This window comes from Cotesia typhae, unplaced genomic scaffold (assembly GCF_013202065.1).
Source record: "Cotesia typhae breed Kobodo isofemale line unplaced genomic scaffold, CoteBio_Ctyphae contig_50, whole genome shotgun sequence".
NCBI classification, from domain to species: domain Eukaryota; kingdom Metazoa; phylum Arthropoda; class Insecta; order Hymenoptera; family Braconidae; genus Cotesia; species Cotesia typhae.
The window spans coordinates 1758425-1781373 of NW_027423758.1; the positions used below are offsets into that span (position 1 = coordinate 1758425).

General features: G+C 30.5%; 4 protein-coding genes and 1 long non-coding RNA gene across 5 annotated transcripts; 2 read left to right on the forward strand and 3 right to left on the reverse strand.

Annotated features, from left to right (window-relative positions):
* Positions 1–52: 52 nt before the first annotated feature.
* On the reverse strand, positions 53–5447 carry C1galta (Glycoprotein-N-acetylgalactosamine 3-beta-galactosyltransferase 1). The gene is made up of 7 exons (XM_074249778.1): positions 5213–5447; positions 4871–5065; positions 3305–3479; positions 3020–3192; positions 2725–2932; positions 2517–2655; positions 53–1418 (listed from the first exon to the last, which is right to left on the reverse strand). The coding sequence occupies exons 3-7, from the start codon at positions 3333–3335 to the stop codon at positions 860–862; spliced, it is 1110 nt and encodes a 369-aa protein (XP_074105879.1). The 5' UTR covers positions 3336–3479; positions 4871–5065; positions 5213–5447; the 3' UTR covers positions 53–859.
* A 1338-nt stretch (positions 5448–6785) lies between these two features.
* Positions 6786–7479, forward strand: Mago (mago, exon junction complex subunit). The gene has a single exon (XM_074249787.1). It carries the CDS (start codon positions 6914–6916, stop codon positions 7352–7354), a length of 441 nt encoding a protein of 146 aa, XP_074105888.1. The 5' UTR covers positions 6786–6913; the 3' UTR covers positions 7355–7479.
* Positions 7480–7572: 93 nt separating this feature from the next.
* Positions 7573–8949, reverse strand: LOC141531789 (uncharacterized). The gene is made up of 3 exons (XR_012479983.1): positions 8827–8949; positions 8568–8773; positions 7573–8056 (listed from the first exon to the last, which is right to left on the reverse strand). It is a non-coding gene; the product is annotated as an uncharacterized LOC141531789 (long non-coding RNA).
* Positions 8950–9176: 227 nt separating this feature from the next.
* On the reverse strand, positions 9177–12201 carry LOC141531776 (lysophospholipase D GDPD1). Its single transcript, XM_074249779.1, has 8 exons — positions 11994–12201; positions 11616–11843; positions 11505–11547; positions 11266–11447; positions 10059–10279; positions 9834–9967; positions 9644–9761; positions 9177–9583 (listed from the first exon to the last, which is right to left on the reverse strand). Exons 2-8 carry the CDS (start codon positions 11737–11739, stop codon positions 9458–9460), a joined length of 948 nt encoding a protein of 315 aa, XP_074105880.1. The 5' UTR covers positions 11740–11843; positions 11994–12201; the 3' UTR covers positions 9177–9457.
* Positions 12202–12368: 167 nt separating this feature from the next.
* On the forward strand, positions 12369–21632 carry Prp8 (pre-mRNA processing factor 8). The gene is made up of 5 exons (XM_074249736.1): positions 12369–12515; positions 12692–13472; positions 14315–14653; positions 14909–20772; positions 21410–21632. The coding sequence occupies exons 2-5, from the start codon at positions 12706–12708 to the stop codon at positions 21562–21564; spliced, it is 7125 nt and encodes a 2374-aa protein (XP_074105837.1). The 5' UTR covers positions 12369–12515; positions 12692–12705; the 3' UTR covers positions 21565–21632.
* The last annotated feature ends 1317 nt before the right edge of the window (positions 21633–22949 follow it).

Here is a 22949-nt window from a genome sequence, read left to right on the forward strand (position 1 = left end):
ATATATATATATATATATATATATATATATATATATATATAGATATATTAATCAGAATTGTAAGTGTTTTTGTTTATTTTTATTTTTTCGGAATACGTGCAATTTTTTTTCAATTACACCAGTGTCAAAAAATTTTATAAGGATGGTGATTAGTTTTTTAAAATTATTAAATATTCGTAAATTTTTATCATCAGATTAAATAACGATAACGCTAAATTTTATCTAAAGACAAAGTTTTTTCGATAAAATCTGTTTTACTTTTGAGCATTATTATTTTGGTAAATGTCGTAAATTTGACAATACTTTATAAGATACCCCTTACAATTTTCTACAAAAAGATTTTTAATTATTTCTTATTTTCGAATAATCCTTAAAATATTTACAAAGTTTTTTTTTTTTTTTTTTTTTTTTTTTTTTGCAACAATTAATATCTTATTAATTAGAATATTGGTATATATTAATTTATTGAATTTATAAAATTCTACTTTTATTTAAAGACAATTTTTTTTTTTTTTTTTTTTTACAAGTCAGCATTCATAAAAAAATTTTTTTTCACAGTCAATTAATTTAAATCGCCATCCTGTAATATTAATTAATTTTTATCATAAAAAATTAGCCAATATTTGATTGTTAAAATTAATATTTTTCCAGCAATTATTGTGCTCTGTGTGCCGCAAGATATTTCTAAACCCGATTAAATGTTTAATAGTACTTAAATGTATCACTCGTACGTGAAGTTCTTAAAATTAATATTAGCAGCTGACTAGCATTATATTTTCAATAACTCACTATTCACATCTTTGAAAAAGTATATTGAAATCACTGATTCTTATAATTATTTTTAATTACTAATTAAAGACTAGGACTCCGTAATGCTAAGAGTCGGTTTCACGGATGGGGATACACTTTCGGTATCCTGAACCTTGTGCGTGATACCGTAGGGTCTTAAATGATAAATCAAGTACTCCAAAACATACATCATATTTGGCGATACGTAATGAAATGACACAGCACTGTCTGAGCAACAATCTAAACCATCCTTGGTATTGTAGTAAATGTACTTCCAGTACCAGAAGCTTTTGTCAACGTGATTGGGAATCAAGTGGTGCTCTGGCACAAACGGGAAAAATCTCCCTCTGCCGTGGGGGTCTCTCGTGTCCATCGCTTTCACCCCGACATTCTCTAAGCATTTACCCATCTCAACGTCTTCGGCTCCGCCGGGATCTTGACGACACTTGGTCTTGTCTGGCAAGGCCTCTTCTATGAATTTTTCTAGGCCCTCTCTACTGAGGACATATCCAGCTCCACCACTCATGTAGCCTTGCTTCACAAACGGCTTGAAGCGACAGCCGAAGTACAATGGAGATAAAGGATTGTATGACGATAGCATGTATCGTAAATTCTCTACTATCACGTACCTGTAATTTTTATTGATTATTATTATTATTGATAATTATTTAAATGCTAGATTTTGTAATAAGAAATTTTGGTAAATATTTATAAGTGGGGTCAACGATTTTAATTTTCATTATTTTTAAAGAAATTTTTATTTAATTTTATTGATATTTTTTTTTTTTTGAAAAATACAAAAAAAATGGATAATTTAAATAAAAAATTGATTAGCACAATTCCAACAAATTTTCAAAAAAATTTATAAATTTTTTAAAAAATTGTGATTTTCAATTTTTTAATTTTTTCAATTTATGTACTTTTCAAAAAAATATATATCAAAACTGTAAAAAAAAGATAAAATAGAAATTTAATCCAAAAACATGAGCTAAAATTTTTTCCAACTTTTGAAAGCAAAAAAGCTATCGAAGTCTTTATTTTTTTTTCTTTCACATTTTTTACCATAAATCCGCCATAAAAATAAGTAGAATGAAAAAAAAATTTTTTTAATTTTAATTTTTCACTTAGTTATGGCCCAAAATAGGCTTGACCCCACTTGTAAATAATTACCGAAATTTTTAAGAATTTTGAGATTCATTTTATAGAAAATTGATTCTTTTTAAAAAAGATTTTTAACTAACAATTGTTGTACTAAATAATTGTTTAGTTTCACGGTCACCCGATTTTTTTTTTAATTTTTAATTAGAATAATTAATATTTTTAAAGATTAAATTTTCAAATTATTGTTTTTTACAAAAAATTTACAATAATGATAATTAAAATTTGTAAAAATACTTTTAAGACTTTTAATTTTAACCAAAATTTTGTCTACTAAAAATCGTGATATAAAATTTTTTTGAAAATTTATTAAAATTGCACTACTCAATTTTTTTTTTTTAATTGTTAATTTTGTTTTTTAATTTTTCAAAAAAAAAAAATACATCAAAATTTTCAAAAAAAATTTTGTTCAAAAAAATGAAAATGGTAGACTTCACTTGTAAATAATCACCAAAAAAATTTGTAAACATTAAAAAAAAAAATTATACCTATCACTTTCATAAATTAAAATATTTAAGACCTTGAAACTAAACAATTATATACTTCTAAATATTCACATCTTGACTCACGTATCATCATCAGCTTTCATAAACCAATCGGCTTCGTCCTTATAATGTTCATAAGCGTATTTAAAAGCCTCTTTGGTTTTAGCCCATAAATTATCTCGGCCTTCTTTCACTGACAAAACTACAGTTGGCAATGTTAAATCTGCAATAAAAAAATGATAAATAAATCCTCAGCCATCAACACTAACTTAAATAAATTAAAAAATAATACCTGGCGCAGAACTCATAAACAAAAGAATATTGCAACGTTTTCCCCACGTCGCTTTCACATGTCTAGCTTTGGTTTGATGATTTTTAGGGTTCGTCATCACCCAGCAGAGGACCCGAACTTTTTTGGCCATTTCTTGAGCAACTTTGTCTTCACCTTTGTGAAAATCTTCGTCATTTCCATGGAAAGTAACGTCTACATTTGGTCCAAGCTGAATTTATAAAAAAAAAAAAAATTAATTATTTTTTCAAGTTCCACCTGCGATCATATTATTATTATATTGCTATAAATAATTTACCTCATTATCAAGCTCTGAATAATGATGAGGATCTCTGAGACTAGACCTTCCTGGCATCCAGTTTAAAATGTGTGGCACATCTTTGGTAGCAGTAATTAAAAGACACGCTGAGAAGAATCCGAAGATCATTCCTGTTGCTAACGTCAGCACGAATCGACGACCACCGCAGTGACCTAAATATTCATCAGTATTTTATTATAAAAATTAAATTATAATTATTGTATTTCTATTTTATTAAAAATAATAATAATAATAATAATAATAATAATAATTTAATCCACTTACCATTTAATCCAGGAATCCTTTGCTGAACCATTTTGTCAATATATTTGAGTTGACTCAACTGAGGTAGTTATCCAGAGGTTTGAAACTTCTTGCTGATAATTTTCTTCACAATTCATCTATTGATAAATAATTCTTTAGATTCTTGCATTTTTTTATGAATGACCATTTTAATTTTCTAAAAAAAAAAAAAGTTAATTTATTAATATATTAGCTTACCTATAATTACTTTTCTTTTTTAATTAAATTTAATTAAATTCTTTTTTAATTCAAATTAGAAAAACTAAAATTAACAAAGTAACAATTTTTCCTGCATTTTTTAAGATAAATAAAATAAAAATGTTCTTAAAGTCGCTACTGATAAGATATTTCTTAATATTATCTATTATTATTATTTTTGTTGCGATTTTAACCAAGAATTCATTTAAATTCCCAGTACCAATGGTCAACATAATTTTTTCAGAACACAATAACTTACGTAACATAATGACAGAAATAAAAAATTTAATGTCGCGTAATTACTTATATGTATATTAAATAATTACTTTTTTTAACACTACAAACTGATACTATCTTTAAATTTTATATCGTATCAATGGCAAATAATTCACAGCTATTCAAACAAATATATTGTTTTTTTTTTTTAACTACCCGGATGTGTAAAAATAAAAAACTTTTGATTTTTTGTTCTAATTTACACTGTTGTCAATTTATAACGTCAAATATTCTAAAGATAAAATTGTCATTAAGAATATAGCTTAAAATTTTTTTATGACCAACTAAAATCAATCGTTGACACAAAAATCTATTTTTAACTTCTTTTGAATTTTTAAATGTTCTATTTCTAATTACTAAATTAATAAAGTACAAGGCTTGAATCACTTGTGCTACTAATTTATCTGTCAAATGGCTTTATCGTATTGATAATGCATAACATGTCTTTACTTATTTACTCCATCAAAACTTTAGAGATGAAACTATTTTTATGTTATCTAAGCCTACTTTTTAAATCTTTAAACAATTTTTTATAAATTTATATAACTTCACGTTATAATTTTTCATTAAAAAATTTTGATTCTTTTTAATTTATCGGAAATAGTTTTATATTTTGAATAACAATCATCCGAGAATTTTCCAATATTTATAAAAACAATTATCATGTTATACAAACATTAAAAGAATGAATACAAACGTGAAAGAATGCAAAACATATTTTTAAAAATTTTAACCTGCATTTAAAAAAAGTTTTTAAATATTTGATACTGTTATCTAATTTTTTACAAAACAATTTATCATAATTTGACATTTTTTTGCTTACGATATTTTTAAATACTAAAATAATTCTTCTTAAACAATAGAAATTTTAGCAAAATAAATTTCCAAGATAATATTATTTCTTATCACTCCTAAAGTTAATAATTTTCTCTCTAAAAATAAAAATAATCATTAAACGACCTTAAATTAAAAAATATAACAATAAAAAAATTTCAATGACTGAATAAACAAATCACAAGACCAATAATAATTAAATAAAAAAAAAAAAAAAAACATAAATTAAAAATTAATTACCCGTGCTATATGTTGAAGCGAAGCATAATCTGTTTGCTATCGCAATGACACAAATTCATACTGATTAAAAAGACCACTCAGCAATAATAATAAATCTGTGATATGACTGGAACAATAGTTTCGGTGATAAATATTTTTCGTGACTGATATCTTGAGCCGCTGCAGACTACAGCTGTATCTTTGCTGGAATATTTGCTGCATAACCAACATAAAACGATAAATATAAATAATTAATTTAGTTATGTTCATAAAAACAATTTAATGATTCACAAGATGTAATCTACCGTTTAAATTCTATAGAATATTAAAATAAAAACAATTAATTAAATACAGAATACATACAAGAAAATATTTCCTAGTCTACAGCCACAGTATCATATTTTTAAAGTGACTAACGTCACACGACGTAAAACGGTTTACAAACAACAATATATTTTTTTTCTCACATCTATTAATCAACGGCGTGGTTGCTCGCTGAATAGTTTATCGTTTGTGATGATATTGGTTGATATGCTCCATGCTTATGCCTTACGCGACTGTGTACAACTCTTTACCCCTCACTTCTTCCCGCAATGTGGTTCTGTAATTGTAACTTGTGAATACGCTGACACATATATAATACTTAAAAGTGTGTGGAAAAAATCATTCTTACGGACTAGTTGTTGATAATTCATGCGCTTTTTCATTCTTTTAATGCAATTGTCGTTTGTTCAAAATGAATTATTTATTATTTATTAGTTCAGGTTACATCAATAAATGATTATCTGGAAATAAACAAATTTTAATAACATTATTAGAAAAATTCTTATTTTTAATTTAATGTAATTTAATAGTGTTAAAATTTAATAGTATTAAAATGAAATTTTTTTTTCATTCATGAAGCAATTTTAAAAAAATAATTTTTCGGAATAAATATATTTGTTAAAAAAAATTAAAAAATGGCTAAATGATAGCTAACTTTGATATCATCAGCTGATTTCAGTACCATCAATAATAATATATTTGGCTGACATTTTTAACTTTTTGATTTTTACTTCATTTATTAAATTATAAATAAAAAATAATTTTTTTTTAATTTGCCCTTACAGTTTTTTTAAATTTTCTACCTGTCAAATTTTTTTTTTAATTGTTTGTAATAATTTTTTTCAAAAAAAAAAAAAAAAAATCATTAAAAACTCATACGACATGAAAGTCAGCAGTTACAATTTTACAATTTTTTAATTGTATTTAATAAAAAACTTCCTTCCAAAAAATTATTTTAAAAAAATTGCATTTTTAATTTTTTAAAATTTCTAAGAGTCAATTTTTTTATTCCTATTTTTTTTTTGCCTTAATTTGTTTCTTAAAAAAATTCTAAAATTTATTAAATATCCGCTACTTTAATTCTCATGAGAATTTAGCAGATATTTATTAATTTTTTAAATTTTTTAACAAAAAAATTATGGCAAAATTAAATGAGAAAAAAAATTGAGATTTAGAAATTTTAAAAAATTATAAATGCAATTTTTAAAAAATTTTTTTTCAGAAAAGATTTGTTTGTTAAATAAAATTAAAAAATTATCAAGCAGCTGCTCACTTTAATGTCATTTAATTATAATACTGAAGTTAGCAGTCAGCTGTTAATTTTAAAAATGTTTTAAATAAATTAATTACAATAAAAAACTGCTTCTAAAAATTTTCACTTGTAATTTTAATTAATTTTTACATGTGAAACTTTTTAATTTAATTTTTTTATAATAATTTAATTGCTATAAATATCTAAAAAAATTTTTATGCCTGTCAACTTCAGTGTCATCATTTAATTTTAATAAAACACATTCAAAAATAATTTCCCAAATTTTTAGTTAATATTCTCACCGCACGGCGCTGAAGTATCTTCCAATGTTGATAAATTTTTATTATTGTCTATACCGTAAACCGTAATTGCATTGTATAGGTTAACTCAGGTTAACCAGCAAGCATTACGTTTTCTGAAAAAATTTGTTTGTGTTAAAACCAACCAAAGTGTAAATTAATAAAATAATACAAACTAAAATTCCCAACATGTCCACGGATTTCTACATACGGTACTACGTGGGACACAAGGGAAAGTTCGGACACGAATTCCTCGAGTTTGAGTTCCGTCCTGATGGCAAGCTCCGCTATGCCAACAACTCGAATTACAAGAACGACACGATGATCCGGAAAGAAGCTTACGTGCATCAGTGCGTGATGGAAGAGCTCAAGAGGATCATCCAGGACTCCGAGATAATGCAGGAAGACGATTCGCTCTGGCCCCAGCCGGACAGAGTCGGCAGACAGGAACTTGAAATTGTGATCGGAGACGAGCACATTTCTTTCACCACTTCCAAGACCGGTTCTCTGCTAGACGTTAACCAGTCCCGAGACCCTGAAGGACTCCGATGCTTCTACTACCTTGTTCAGGATCTCAAGTGCCTCGTCTTCTCGCTCATTGGACTTCACTTCAAGATCAAGCCTATATAAATAATTTGTTTTTTTTTCTTTTTTGTATTTTTCCCAAACTATTTAATAAAATTCAATTTCTGGAACAAATTTCAATTAATTTTTTTTTTTTAAATATATGAAAATAAATTACAATATTATAGTTAGCCGACGTTTTTAATTTTTTTATTTTTTTCGATTTATTCAATTATAACAAAAAAACATTTTTAAAAAATTGCATGTGTAATTTTTAAAAATTTTCTACAAGTGAAATTTTTTCAATTAATTTTTTTTTAATAATTTTTTCAATAAAAAAAATTATGGCAAAAAAAAATTGACATTTAGAAATTAAAAAAAATTAAAAATCCAATTTTTTTAAAATCATTTTTTAATATTAGTTTTTTTGTTAAATAAAATTTAAAAATTCTCTAATGACTGCTAACTTTAATGTCATTTTAAGTATTTATGTAGATGTAAGCTAAATAATTCATTATTGTAATTTTGCATGCTAAAAAATATATATAGTTCAGTATTGTCAGTGAAAAATATACAGTTGGTGGTATTTTATTGATTTTTAAAAATTTTTCAGTCAATTATCAATTGATCAGAAAAAAAACATTCCAATGGCAGCAGCGCGCTTTAATTCATGATTGGAAGTGAAAGGTATATGAACTTGGAGTGCAATTATCTATTATTTTATGAAAATTTGCATATGGAAGATAAGGTTATGTCAAGCCCTTTTACCTAAAAAATAAAAAAAATTTTAAAACAATGTTCTTGAACTATATTAATTATGATTAAAAATTTAAATAATATAAAATCTTTCTTTAATAAACAATTTATAAGTATGAAAATTAATTTAGCAGATATTTAATAATCTTAAGAATTTTTTTAACAAATAAATTACGGCAAAAAAAAATTGGCATGTAAATATTTTGAAAAATTAAAAATCCAATTTTTTATAAATAATTTTTCTATAAAAATTTTTTTGTTAAATAAGATTAAAAAATGATCAAGTGACTGCTAACTTTAGTGACATTTTATAAGTAATAAATTAATGAATTGAAAATAATCAAAAGTTACATTATTTTAACAAGAGTAAAATCAGCAGACGCTTAACTATTTTTTAATTTTATTTAACAAATAATTTAAATATTAAAAAATAATTTAAAAAATTTATTTGTTCAAAAAAAAAAAAAATACTAAAAACGATCAAATATCATGATTTCATTATAATTTTTTGACATAAACTTACCGATGTCATTTAATCAAAATGTGTTATGAATTTTTTTTTTTTTTTTAAATTGCTTAAATTAAAATTTTAATTGTTGTATGACAATTAATGACTGTCAATTCAAAAGATTATTGAAGTCAATAGTTGGTAATTAATTTTAAGTTTTTTCCATCTCATTTACCGCAGTAACAAATATAATTTTGTCAACAGGTAGACATATTTAAAGCCTGGAAGTAATTAATTATTAAAATAAAATTAATAATGTCTGAAAGTAACAAACCAGGAGAAATAAACGGTCGGATGGTAACGGACTCAATTCATGAAAGATTTCGAGACCGAACGAGCGCTTTCTGCGAGGACTGCAAAGTGAAAATTGTCAGCAGTCTCTCAGAAATTGAAAAACACTTTAACAAAAATCATCCGTCGAGATCCAAATGTGCTTATTGTCATGAAAATGTTTACTACTACACGTTGAAACTTGAAGACAATGGAGATGAAACTTCGACGGAGAAGGTCTTCCATAGGTGCGGACATGGAACCAGTGAGTCGGAGAGGAATCAGTAATTATTTTTACAATTGTACCTGGAAGAATGCTTATTATTTTGCTCTATTATTGCAATGATCGCTCAGTTTTAATGTACGTAAATTTATTTTTGTACTGTTTATAATTTTTGATAATTTTAATATTCATAATTAACATAAATAAACAGTCTTTGGTATGATACTTATTTGTTTCAGTTTTTTTTTTTTTTTTTTTTTTTTTCAGGTCATAAATATTGTGCATTTATCCACTGAATAGAAAAAAAATTGAAATTAAATACAAGACTGAAAGTAGCTTAAAATGGATAATATAATTGTAAATGCTGCAGTGGATTGAAATACTTGGTGGTGTATTAACTCTGTGCATTTACTCAAGGATTGGTTCTTTTTTCCAAAAATTTTTTTAACTTTTTGGGGTAATCTGTCATCACCCCGGTAGCTCCAAGTTCAAAGGCTTGCTGGAACTCTTCTTCTGAATTCAAGACCCAGAAATAAACCTGAAAATATTAAAAATTAATTACTTCTGTTGATCAATAGTCGGCTAGTGAATAATTTACTTGAATTCCTCGAGCTTTTAAGTGATTAAACAAACAAGGCCTCATCAGTAACAAATCTATACTACGACAAATTATTTTTTCGTAGGATAAAAATGATGCTACTGGAGTGGATCTTCGTCTAAAAATAAAAACAGGTTTATTATAAAATAATTAAAGGTGAAAATTAAAAGCTAATAATTTGCAAATTCACCTCAAATAAATAGAAGGTAAAAATATTTCTAAATGGCTCTCTTTAAGCGGTATAAAAGGCAAAAGCCCTGTGTACATAAATAAAATAAGAAGAATGACACGGCGCATTGAAAATAGCAAGTTGATACTAGGATTCTATAATAACAGAATTATATAAATAATTTTTAGCTACTTTAGCGGTATAAAAAATTCAATTTTTTTACTTTTTAGTCTAAGTTAAACTTACAGCTTTGTAACACTTGTTGGTAATTTCGTCATTGAAATTACCCCACACTGTGTACTCATGTCGGTTGTAGAGTTTTATTAACTCTGATACTTTTTCTATTAATTTATCATCGTTCATTTTTATATCAATATTTACTGGAAAGTTCGGGAATTCTTCGAATACGTCTTTCAGCAAAGGAATTTTACGTTCCTCTGGTTTTCCAGATCCGACGAATTCAACTTCTGTAAAATTCAAAAAATTATTAATTAGATGCTAATTTTTATTTAACTTCAAAGTATTTTATATTAATTTATTTAAATTTAATATTCATATTATAACAGTCTTAATTATTTAAATATAGTTTAACAAACTAAAAAAATTTGCAATAATGATGTGTATTAAATACAATCAAACTTTTAACTATTTTTGAAATTCAATTTATAATTATAATATTTAATATTAGACTTTTAGATAAATATTTTAAAGAAATAATTGAAAAATTTAATTTTTCAATTAAATTACAAAAAAAATTTGTCACAAATAAATGAACAAATGATTTTTATAAATAATTATTGTAATTTAAATTCAGTGAAAAAAAACTTTAAATTATTCTACAAGCAAAATCCATAATCATATAATTATTTACATTATTGTAATTAAATATTAAAATTTTATAGTAACTAGATTTTTAACTACTTCTCAAAAATCAATATAAAATTAAATCCTACATTCCATATTTGTATTTTTATAAAGCAATGTAAAATAAAAAATAAACAAATAGTTTTGAAATCTTGATCTGTGATAATTTAATTTTTTTATTCTTTTGGAAAAAATTTGGCTCTCTTTTTTTTGGATGAAATTTATATTTTTTCGTTTTTTTGATATATATTTTTTTGGAAAGAACATAAAAAAAAAAAAAACTATTAAAAAAAAAGAAAAAAGCTGAATATTACAATTTTCTAAAAAATTAAAAAATTTTTTGTAAATTTGTCAAAACTGCAAATCAACTTTTTTTTTTTCAATTGTACCTTTTTTTTGTGTATTTTTCAAAAAAAAATATATCAATAAAATCGAATAGAAATTTCATTCAAAAAAATGAAAATTAAAATCGTTGACCCCACTTGTAAATATTTACCATTTTTTCATTATTTAATTATTATAAAAATGTAAAAATTTTTTAGATGTTTTTTAAATTTAGTATCATAATAAAACAGATAAAAAATGATACCTGGATTAAAATCTATTGGCAATGTTGGTTTTAAAATAGGTAAATCTTTATAATTGACTTGGGAGACATTTTTATCAACTCCAGTACTCCTCAATAAATTCTGATCATGCGAAACAATAACTTGTCCATCTTTGGTCAACTGACAGTCCAGTTCCAACATTTGCGTGCCAATCGCCACTGCCCTGTAATTAAAAAAAATTATTAAAATTTCCAAGCCATTCAATTTAATTTTACTCAACCTTCTAAATGCAGCCATAGTATTTTCATAGCTCTCTCCAGCTCCTAAAATCATAGAATTATTAATAAAAATAAAAATTGTCACCATGAAAAATAATAAAAGCATTACTTACCTCCTCGATGACTTATATGTTGACAAGTGAATTTAATGTTCTTTTTTTTGTGCAAAAGTCTCGGGTATTTAAACAAAATAATAGATGTAAGAACGTACCCACCGATAATTGTGTAGAAAAACATTTTGCAAATATCATTGAGCGACTTTATGTAAGTGTTCAAGTACGCAGCAAATAATTAAAATTTTAATCTGATAATTTATTCACGGTTGACATTTCTATCGCCTTCTGTTTATTTTGATTGAACAATAATAAAAAAATAGTTATCACAATTGACATTAAGTAAACTTGTATTGCGCATGAGTCTGTCTTATGATTAACGCGGTTCTTTTTTTTAAGTTTGAATAATTTTTCTAATTAAAATTAAATTATACATACAATTAAATGTACAATAAAAGTTCACATTTATCCAAAATTAAGCTTGGAATTCCAGAAGTCAATGACACTGAAGTTGACAGACATTAAAAATTTTTTTAGAATTATATAGCAATTAAATTATTACTAAAAAAAATTAATTAAAAAGTTTCACGTGTGAAAATTAATAAAAATTACAAGTGAAAATTTTTAGAAGCTTTTTTTATTGTAATTGATTTGTTAAAAAAATTTTTAAAATGTCAATTATCAAAATATTTGTTTATTTGTTGCAGTTGAAAATTTATTTGGCCGCTAGAGGCGCTGTAGAGTTCTTCTTTTTTTTTTTTTTAATTAATCATTTTCCCGCGTGTGGCAGCACTTCTCACGGGATTATGGTATTCGGCATTTAACGCAATTAGAAGCAGACGCGTATATATAGACGTTATTTTACCTCAAGATGTCTGCAACAAAAAAAAATTATAATTAAAATAAGTTATTTTACTATCTTGGATTTCTTTACTAAAAAATTATAATATTTTTTCAATCGTAAGTTTTAAAAATTTTTTTATTTATTAAAAAACTGTAAAATATTTTTGTTGAGTTTTTAATTGATTGAAAAATAATTCTCTATTGAGCCATAACCTAACTATTGTCGGCGTTTACGCTTTTGTTTTAAAAAAAATTTTTTTCAACAATTCTAATGTAAATAATTTATTTGTTAGAAAGAAAAAATAAAATGTCGATACCGCCGTATCTGCTGGGGCCTAACCCATGGGCGACGATGCTGGCCCAGCAGCAAGCCCATGCCCAATTAGCAGCAGCACAAGCACACGCACAAGCAGCGGCCCAAGCAGCCCATCATGTACATGTGCAAGCGATGGCCGCGGGCCCTCCGCTTCCTCAGATGCCAAAACAGCCAGAAGTTTTATCCGAAGAAAAATTACAGGAAAAAGCGCAAAAATGGCAACAATTGCAATCAAAACGTTTCGCGGAAAAAAGAAAGTTTGGTTTTGTGGATGCGCAAAAAGAAGACATGCCTCCGGAGCACATCAGAAAAATAATTCGCGACCATGGAGATATGAGTAGCAGAAAATATCGGCATGACAAGCGTGTATACTTGGGCTCGCTTAAATACATGCCCCATGCAGTGATGAAGCTTTTGGAAAACATGCCGATGCCCTGGGAACAAATTAGAGACGTCAAAGTTCTCTATCACATTACTGGAGCCATTACATTTGTCAATGAAATTCCTTGGGTGATCGAGCCGGTTTATATTGCTCAGTGGGGTACCATGTGGATCATGATGAGACGAGAGAAGCGCGACCGACGACACTTCAAGAGAATGAGGTTTCCGCCTTTTGACGATGAAGAACCTCCGCTTGATTACGCCGATAATATTTTGGATGTCGAGCCTCTGGAAGCTATTCAAATTGACCTTGATTCTGAAGACGACAAACCTGTTGCTGACTGGTTCTACGAACACAAGCCTCTTGTTGGTACTAAGTAAGTTTCTTATTCAATATCAACAATAACACTTTATCATGACACCAGATACATTAAAAAACATTATTTTTTCTAGATAATATAAAAAAAAACCGTTTTGAACAAATATTTCAGTAGATGTCAGGTTGTCTGCATGTGCCAATGATGTATATGGTCGCGATAACGCCCAAAAAACTTCACTTTTTGAGTCCATTTTTTTTTTTTTTTTCATTCGCTTCAGTATGATTTTGAGTAATAGCCTATTTAAAATTGCCGTCTAATTCAGTGTAATTTAATTACAATACAAAATGATTAAATTCATTAACAGTGAATAGTCTTTTTTGCATATCTATAATAGGGTGTGTCAAAATGTAACTTCCGTGAATGACCTTTTAAATTGGAATTTTGAGTTACGCTTTTAACAGGGGCTGTGTTTGGGCATTTCCTGAGATATTTTGGGGGGAGAGGATTTATTTGATTTTCATATAATTTTTAACAGCAAATTTAATTGGGCACTTCCGGCCAAATTTTGAATTTTCAGCGGAAATGCCCAAACTAAGCTTCTGCTAAAAAATTCTATTTAATGATAATAATTTTTCCCTTCAAAGAGTTGATGAGTCAGAATCAAAGATGTGACTTGTTAAAAAATTAATTGTAAAAATGATGACAAGCGTAGGGGTCCTGAAACCAACCTACATGTGAGTTGGCTGCTGTGATGTGACTCGTGGCTTGTTTTTAACAAGGCTGTGAGCGTGTCACGGCAGGATCAAGCGCTAATCTGACTAAAAATTCTCCATCATATAAATTTAATTTAAAGCTCAGTGACTACAACATATTAATAGTTAATTATCATCCGATTTCAGATTTATCAACGGACCAACCTACAGAAAATGGAACCTGTCTCTCCCTCAAATGGCGACTTTATACCGACTCGCCAACTCCTTGCTGACTGATCTCGTGGATCAGAACTTCTTTTATCTCTTTGATCCAAAATCCTTCTTCACAGCGAAGGCACTGAATATGGCAATTCCCGGAGGTCCTAAATTCGAGCCGCTTGTAAAGGATTCGAATGCTGCGGATGAGGATTGGAATGAATTCAATGACATCAATAAAATTATCATACGTCAGCCAATTCGTACTGAATACCGAATTGCATTTCCTTACCTCTACAACAATATGCCACACTTTGTTCATCTTTCCTGGTAAATATTTTTTGATAACTGAATTATAAATTAAAAAATTAATTTTTATTTATCCAACCACGTATGTATAAGGGATTAATCGATAAGCATAGATTGTCTCAACATAATCGTGGGATAAAAACGGTTGTTGTTATTTGTTCATCTAATAAGACAATAGAGAGACGGCTGAGGCTACCAACAATTATATTTTAAATATTAATTTTGATCCAAAGTTAGTAACAAAATTTATAGCTTCATATTTTATTTTTTTTTTAGGTACCACGCTCCCAACGTCGTGTATATAAAAACAGAAGATCCAGATTTACCAGCTTTCTACTTCGACCCTCTTATTAATCCTATTTCTCACAGAAACTCTTTGAAGACAGTAGAGCCTCAAATCGAAGAGGATGAAGACTTCATATTGGACGAAGAAATACAACCGTTTTTACAGGAAACTCCCCTGTATACAGACAACACAGCCAATGGAATCGCACTTCTCTGGGCTCCACGGCCTTTCAATACAAGATCTGGACGCACGAGGAGAGCCATTGACATTCCTCTTGTCAAATCTTGGTACCGCGAGCATTGTCCTCCCGGTCAACCTGTAAAAGTCCGTGTCAGTTATCAAAAATTACTCAAGTATTTTGTTTTGAACGCATTGAAGCACAGGCACCCTAAGCCACAGAAAAGGCGATACCTCTTTAAATCCTTCAAGGCGACTAAGTTCTTCCAAACGACGACCATTGATTGGGTCGAGGCAGGCCTACAAGTCTGTCGTCAAGGTTACAACATGCTCAATCTTCTCATTCATCGTAAAAATTTAAATTATTTACATCTTGACTACAACTTTAATTTGAAGCCTGTAAAAACTTTGACGACAAAAGAAAGAAAAAAGTCGCGTTTCGGTAACGCTTTTCATTTATGCCGAGAAATTTTACGATTAACAAAATTAATTATTGATTCTCATGTTCAGTATCGATTGAACAACGTCGATGCTTTCCAACTTGCCGATGGACTGCAGTATATTTTTGCTCATGTGGGTCAACTCACAGGAATGTACCGATACAAGTACAAACTTATGAGACAAATTCGAATGTGTAAGGACTTGAAGCATTTAATTTACTATCGTTTTAACACAGGACCAGTAGGTAAAGGTCCAGGATGTGGATTCTGGGCCCCAGGATGGCGAGTTTGGCTCTTTTTCATGCGAGGAATCACGCCACTGTTGGAACGATGGTTGGGTAATTTACTGTCCCGACAATTTGAAGGTCGACACTCGAAAGGTGTTGCGAAGACAGTGACCAAACAGCGAGTCGAGTCTCACTTTGATCTTGAGCTCCGTGCATCAGTGATGCATGACATCGTCGACATGATGCCTGAAGGAATAAAGCAGAATAAAGCTAGGACAATTCTCCAGCATTTGAGTGAAGCCTGGCGGTGTTGGAAGGCCAACATCCCGTGGAAAGTACCAGGTCTTCCGATCCCGATAGAAAATATGATTTTGAGGTACGTCAAGATGAAGGCCGATTGGTGGACAAATACAGCTCATTACAATCGTGAGCGAATTCGTCGCGGTGCCACTGTCGACAAAACTGTCTGCAAGAAAAATCTTGGAAGATTAACCAGATTGTATTTGAAAGCAGAGCAAGAACGTCAGCACAATTACTTGAAAGATGGCCCGTACATTTCTCCAGAGGAAGCAGTCGCTATTTACACGACTACTGTCCATTGGTTGGAGTCAAGAAGATTTGCTCCAATTCCATTCCCACCTCTTTCGTACAAACATGACACTAAGCTTTTGATTCTTGCCCTCGAGCGTCTCAAAGAAGCTTACAGCGTCAAGTCCAGGTTGAACCAGAGTCAAAGAGAAGAACTTGGACTGATCGAGCAGGCGTATGATAATCCTCATGAAGCTTTATCGCGTATAAAACGTCACTTGCTCACTCAGAGAGCCTTTAAAGAAGTCGGAATCGAGTTTATGGATCTCTACAGCCATTTGATTCCAGTTTATGACGTCGAGCCTTTGGAGAAAATAACCGATGCTTACTTGGATCAATATTTGTGGTACGAAGCTGATAAACGTAAACTTTTCCCACCGTGGGTAAAGCCCTCAGACTCAGAGCCTCCACCACTGCTTGTCTACAAATGGTGTCAGGGGATTAATAATCTTCAAGATGTTTGGGACGTAAACGAAGGTGAATGCAATGTTTTATTGGAGTCGAAGTTTGAAAAGTTGTATGAAAAAATTGATCTTACACTTTTGAACAGAGTCTTGCGATTGATTGTCGATCATAACATTGCTGATTACATGACAGCTAAAAACAACGTCGTTATAAATTACAAAGATATGAATCACACAAACAGTTACGGGATTATTCGAGGATTGCAATTTGCATCATTTATCGCTCAGTACTACGGTCTTGTTTTAGATTTATTGGTATTAGGTTTACAGAGAGCCAGCGAGATGGCCGGTCCACCACAGATGCCCAATGACTTTTTAACTTTCCAAGATGTTGCTTCTGAAGCAGCTCATCCGATTCGTCTTTACTGTCGGTACGTCGACAGGATTCATCTATTTCTCAGATTTTCTGCCGACGAAGCTAGAGACTTGATCCAGCGATACCTGACTGAGCATCCGGACCCGAACAACGAAAATATCGTCGGTTATAACAACAAAAAATGCTGGCCGAGAGACGCGAGGATGCGTCTAATGAAGCATGATGTTAATTTAGGCCGCGCTGTTTTTTGGGACATCAAAAATCGTCTCCCGAGGTCAACTACTACCATCCAATGGGAAAACAGCTTTGTAAGCGTTTACTCGAAGGATAACCCGAATTTGCTCTTCAATATGAGCGGATTTGAATGCCGTATCTTGCCGAAATGTCGGACAATTCACGAGGAGTACACCACGGCTCGTGATGGAGTCTGGAATCTGCAAAATGAAATTACCAAGGAAAGAACCGCTCAATGTTTCTTAAGAGTTGATGATGAGAGTCTCCAGCGATTCCACAATCGTGTGAGACAGATTCTTATGGCCTCTGGATCAACAACTTTTACTAAAATTGTCAACAAATGGAACACTGCGCTCATTGGATTAATGACTTACTTCAGAGAGGCTGTAGTAAATACCCAAGAGTTGCTTGATTTATTAGTAAAGTGTGAAAATAAAATTCAGACGCGTATTAAAATCGGATTGAACTCTAAAATGCCTTCAAGATTCCCGCCCGTTGTTTTCTACACACCTAAAGAACTTGGAGGTCTTGGAATGTTGTCGATGGGCCACGTCCTCATTCCACAGTCAGATCTTCGCTGGTCGAAACAAACAGACGTCGGAATCACTCACTTCCGATCGGGAATGAGCCACGATGAAGATCAATTGATTCCAAATCTGTATCGATACATCCAGCCGTGGGAATCTGAATTTATTGATTCTCAACGAGTGTGGGCAGAGTATGCTTTGAAACGTCAAGAAGCCAGTGCCCAAAACCGCAGGCTGACCCTGGAAGACCTTGAGGACAGTTGGGATCGTGGTATCCCGAGAATTAACACTCTGTTTCAGAAAGACCGTCATACTCTTGCTTACGACAAAGGTTGGAGAATTAGAACTGAATTTAAGCAGTACCAGGTATTGAAGCAGAACCCGTTCTGGTGGACTCATCAACGTCATGACGGTAAATTGTGGAATTTGAACAACTACCGTACAGACATGATTCAGGCGCTGGGAGGAGTCGAGGGAATTCTTGAGCACACGCTTTTCAAAGGAACTTACTTCCCAACGTGGGAGGGTCTCTTCTGGGAGAAAGCCTCAGGTTTCGAAGAATCGATGAAGTACAAAAAGCTGACAAATGCCCAAAGGTCGGGTCTTAATCAGATACCAAATCGTCGATTCACGCTCTGGTGGTCGCCGACGATAAATCGTGCTAATGTTTACGTCGGTTTTCAAGTACAGCTTGATTTAACGGGTATTTTCATGCACGGTAAAATACCGACGCTTAAAATATCCTTGATTCAGATATTCCGAGCTCACTTGTGGCAAAAAGTCCACGAGTCGATAGTGATGGATCTTTGTCAGGTATTCGATCAAGAATTGGACGCCTTGGAAATCGAGACGGTACAAAAAGAGACAATTCACCCGAGAAAGTCATACAAAATGAACTCATCCTGCGCGGATATATTATTGTTTTCAGCTTACAAGTGGAACGTGTCACGGCCTTCCTTGCTCGCGGACTCCAAGGATTCAATGGATAACACTACGACACAAAAATATTGGATCGATGTACAGTTGAGGTGGGGAGACTATGACTCTCACGATATCGAACGTTACGCTCGTGCTAAATTCCTCGACTATACCACGGACAACATGTCTATTTATCCATCACCGACCGGGTTGCTTATCGCTATTGATTTAGCGTATAATCTCCACAGTGCGTATGGTAATTGGTTCCCTGGATGCAAGCCACTCATCCAGCAGGCCATGGCCAAGATAATGAAGGCCAATCCGGCACTTTATGTCCTGCGAGAGCGTATACGTAAAGCTTTACAGTTGTACTCTTCAGAGCCTACTGAGCCGTATCTGTCCTCGCAAAACTACGGAGAGCTGTTCAGTAACCAGATTATTTGGTTCGTTGACGACACAAATGTATACCGAGTTACTATTCACAAAACATTCGAGGGTAATTTGACGACAAAGCCGATCAACGGAGCTATTTTTATATTTAATCCCCGAACAGGTCAACTCTTCTTGAAGATAATCCATACTTCAGTCTGGGCTGGACAGAAACGTCTTGGACAGTTGGCGAAATGGAAAACCGCTGAGGAAGTTGCTGCTTTGATCCGGTCGCTGCCAGTTGAAGAACAACCTAAGCAAATTATTGTAACGCGAAAGGGAATGTTGGACCCTCTTGAAGTGCATCTTCTAGATTTTCCAAACATTGTAATCAAGGGCTCGGAATTACAGCTGCCGTTCCAGGCTTGTTTGAAGGTTGAGAAGTTCGGTGACCTTATTCTGAAGGCTACTGAACCTCAGATGGTACTCTTTAATCTGTATGACGACTGGCTTAAAACAATTTCTTCTTACACTGCTTTTTCTAGGCTGATTCTTATTTTACGTGCGCTGCATGTTAACACGGAAAGGACAAAAGTTGTTCTCAAGCCGGATAAAACAACTATCACAGAACCTCATCACATCTGGCCATCACTTACCGACGACGAATGGATCAAGGTTGAAGTACAGCTGAAAGATCTTATTCTCGCGGATTACGGTAAAAAAAACAATGTGAATGTCGCTTCGCTGACCCAGTCTGAAATACGTGACATTATTTTGGGTATGGAAATAAGCGCGCCGTCGGCTCAACGTCAACAAATTGCTGAAATTGAAAAGCAGACTAAAGAACAGTCACAATTGACTGCCACCACCACGAGAACTGTTAACAAACATGGTGATGAAATTATAACAGCCACAACGTCTAATTATGAAACTCAGACCTTCAGTTCGAAGACTGAGTGGCGAGTAAGAGCTATTTCGGCAACTAATTTGCACTTGAGAACAAATCATATTTATGTTTCTTCCGATGACATCAAAGAAACTGGTTACACGTATATTTTACCGAAAAATGTCCTTAAAAAATTTGTCACCATTTCGGATCTCCGGGCGCAAATTGCTGGGTACTTGTACGGTATCAGCCCGCCAGATAATCCTCAGGTAAAAGAAATTCGGTGTATTGTCATGGCTCCGCAATGGGGAACTCATCAAACGGTTCATCTACCCACCTCGCTTCCAAACCATCAGTATCTCAAGGAAATGGAACCGCTTGGGTGGATCCATACTCAGCCGAATGAACTTCCGCAGCTCTCTCCACAAGATATTTCGACACACGCTAAAATTATGGCTGATAATCCAGTTTGGGATGGAGAAAAGACTATCGTTATCACTTGCAGCTTCACACCTGGTTCATGTTCCCTCACGGCTTACAAGCTTACACCCAGCGGATTCGAGTGGGGAAAACAGAACACTGATAAAGGAAATAATCCGAAAGGATATTTGCCCAGCCATTATGAAAAAGTACAGATGCTACTTTCGGATAGATTTCTTGGATTCTTTATGGTTCCTAGTCAAGGATCTTGGAACTACAATTTTATGGGTAAGATTTTTTATATTTATTTGTTTATTTTAATTTATAAAATTAAAATAAATTATTATAATTTATAAAATTATAAAAATTTATTCGGTAATTATTTACAAGAGAGGTCCAACTTATTTTTGGCCATATCTAGGTGAAAAATAAACATTTAAAAATTTTTTTTGATTCTGCTTGTTTTTATGGCGCATTTATGATAAAAAATGTCGTAAAAAAAAAAATTAGATAGCTTTTTTGTCTTGAAAAATTGGAAAAAATTTTGGCTCATATTTTTGGACAAAATTTATATTTTATTTTTTTTTATGTTTTTGACATATATATATAAAAAAAAATCAATTTAATGGAAAAAAAAAAAATAAAAAAAAATTAACTTGGGCTATCAAGGATTGACCCTACTTGTAAATAATTACCAAAAAATTAATAGTAAAAATGATGACAAGCGTAGGGGTCCTGAAACCAATCGACATGTGAGTTGGCTGCTGTGATGTGACTCGTGGCTTGTTTTTAACAAGGCTGTGAGCGTGTCACGGCAGGATCAAGCGCTAATCTGACTAAAAATTTAAACTAAAAAAAAAAAGTATCAATATTTTAATTTCACAATTATAATTAAAAATTAATTTTTATCTATTGACTGTTTCAGGCGTTAAACATTCTCCGAATATGAAGTACGAATTACAGCTAGCAAATCCGAAAGAATTCTATCATGAAATCCACAGACCCGGACACTTCCTCAACTTCTCAAGCTTGGAGGATGGAGACGGTGTCGGAGCTGATCGTGAGGATCATTATGCTTAAAAGTACAGCAATTAATGAAGACTAATAAATAAATAAATAAATAAATAGGTTTTATTTGTATCACTTAATATTGTGTTTTACAAAATTTTTACATATAATATCTTATATTTAATATTTTCTACTTCTTTTTTGGTACACTTTTTTTATTTTGTCATTTAGATTATACTATAATTTTTAATTATGCTATTTCTGTGCACCAAAGATATCACTGTGTCCATACTCTTTTTTTTTTTTTTTTTTTTTTTTTTTTTTTTTTTTATTTTACACCTATACATTAGATGAAATTTTTCTTTTCTTAATTATTCTAACTCTTTCGTGCGCATGCTCACTACACTGTTAAAAATGTTTGTAAAATTACAATCATTTTACAAAACAAAGGTTGAGTAAAATTACAAATCGATGTTTACCACTGCGAAATTATGAAACAATTCTAGTAATTTTCCAAAAGATGTCAAGAAACTTAGTAGGATGTGTTGTAATTTTACAATCTTAATGTAAAAATCCTACTTGTATTGTAATTTTACAGAACTGTTTGTCGAATTTCATGAAAAAAATTTTAGATTTACAAACATTATTTGTAATTTGGTTTACTAGAAATTTTTATAAAATCACAAAAGAAAGTTGTAATAGAAATTACAATAGGGTCATTGAAAATTTAGTAATTTTCTTTGTAATATTCAAATTTTGATTGTAAAATTATATCATGAATTATAATTTCACCAACAATTATTATTTTTTTTAATGTGTGTGGTAATTTTACAAGACTGTTTGCTGAATTACTTTAAAAATGTCTTATATTTGCAAACATTTTTTATAATTTTATTTACTAGAATTTTTTTGGTTTTCACGAACTAAAGTTTTTATATAAATTACAATGACGACTTTAAAAATTTAATACTTTTTTTGTATTATTCAATTTTCGATTGTACAATTACTTTGTGAATTGTAATTTTGTCGAAAATTTTTTATTTTTTCAATGATCTCAGCAATTGTACGAGACTATTTGCTGAGATTTTATAGAAAACTTTTCATATTAACAAACGTTTCTTGGAATTTTATTTCCGAGAAGAAAAATTACAAAAAAAAATGTACCGAAAATTTATTTATTTATTTATTACAATGGAGATATTAAAAATTCTTTTCATAACAAAGAATTATCTAAAAACTTAAATTAAATTATGCAAAAATATTTCATTATGTAATTTCGATTTTTTTTTCAGGATCAATAATTTCGATTTGCTTAATTTTCATTGAATTATTTAAATTCAATAACATTTTTTAGAATTCCGACTTATTTTGAGCGATTCAACAAAATCTGCAAATATTTAAAATTCATTTCAAATCCTGTATATAAAAAAAACAATATTAATTTTTTCTGATGACAA

Excerpts from the sequence above, each read along its gene's own strand:
- Mago (XM_074249787.1), top strand. The coding sequence starts at position 6,914 with ATGTCCACGGATTTCTACATACGGTACTACGTGGGACACAAGGGAAAG.
- C1galta (XM_074249778.1), bottom strand. The coding sequence starts at position 3,335 with ATGGTTCAGCAAAGGATTCCTGGATTAAATG. Across the intron at positions 2,933-3,019 it reads ATTCAGAGCTTGATAATGAG|CTTGGACCAAATGTAGACGT; the intron begins GTAAATTATTTA and ends TTATAAATTCAG. Across the intron at positions 1,419-2,516 it reads ATGAAAGCTGATGATGATAC|GTACGTGATAGTAGAGAATT; the intron begins GTGAGTCAAGAT and ends TAAAAATTACAG.
- LOC141531776 (XM_074249779.1), bottom strand. The coding sequence starts at position 11,739 with ATGTTTTTCTACACAATTATCGGTGGGTACGTTCTTACATCTATTATT. Across the intron at positions 10,280-11,265 it reads GCCAATAGATTTTAATCCAG|AAGTTGAATTCGTCGGATCT; the intron begins GTATCATTTTTT and ends TGAATTTTACAG. Across the intron at positions 9,584-9,643 it reads TAAAAGCTCGAGGAATTCAA|GTTTATTTCTGGGTCTTGAA; the intron begins GTAAATTATTCA and ends TAATATTTTCAG.
- Prp8 (XM_074249736.1), top strand. The coding sequence starts at position 12,706 with ATGTCGATACCGCCGTATCTGCTGGGGCCTAACCCATGGGCGACGATG. Across the intron at positions 14,654-14,908 it reads CACTTTGTTCATCTTTCCTG|GTACCACGCTCCCAACGTCG; the intron begins GTAAATATTTTT and ends TTTTTTTTTTAG. Across the intron at positions 20,773-21,409 it reads TTGGAACTACAATTTTATGG|GCGTTAAACATTCTCCGAAT; the intron begins GTAAGATTTTTT and ends TGACTGTTTCAG.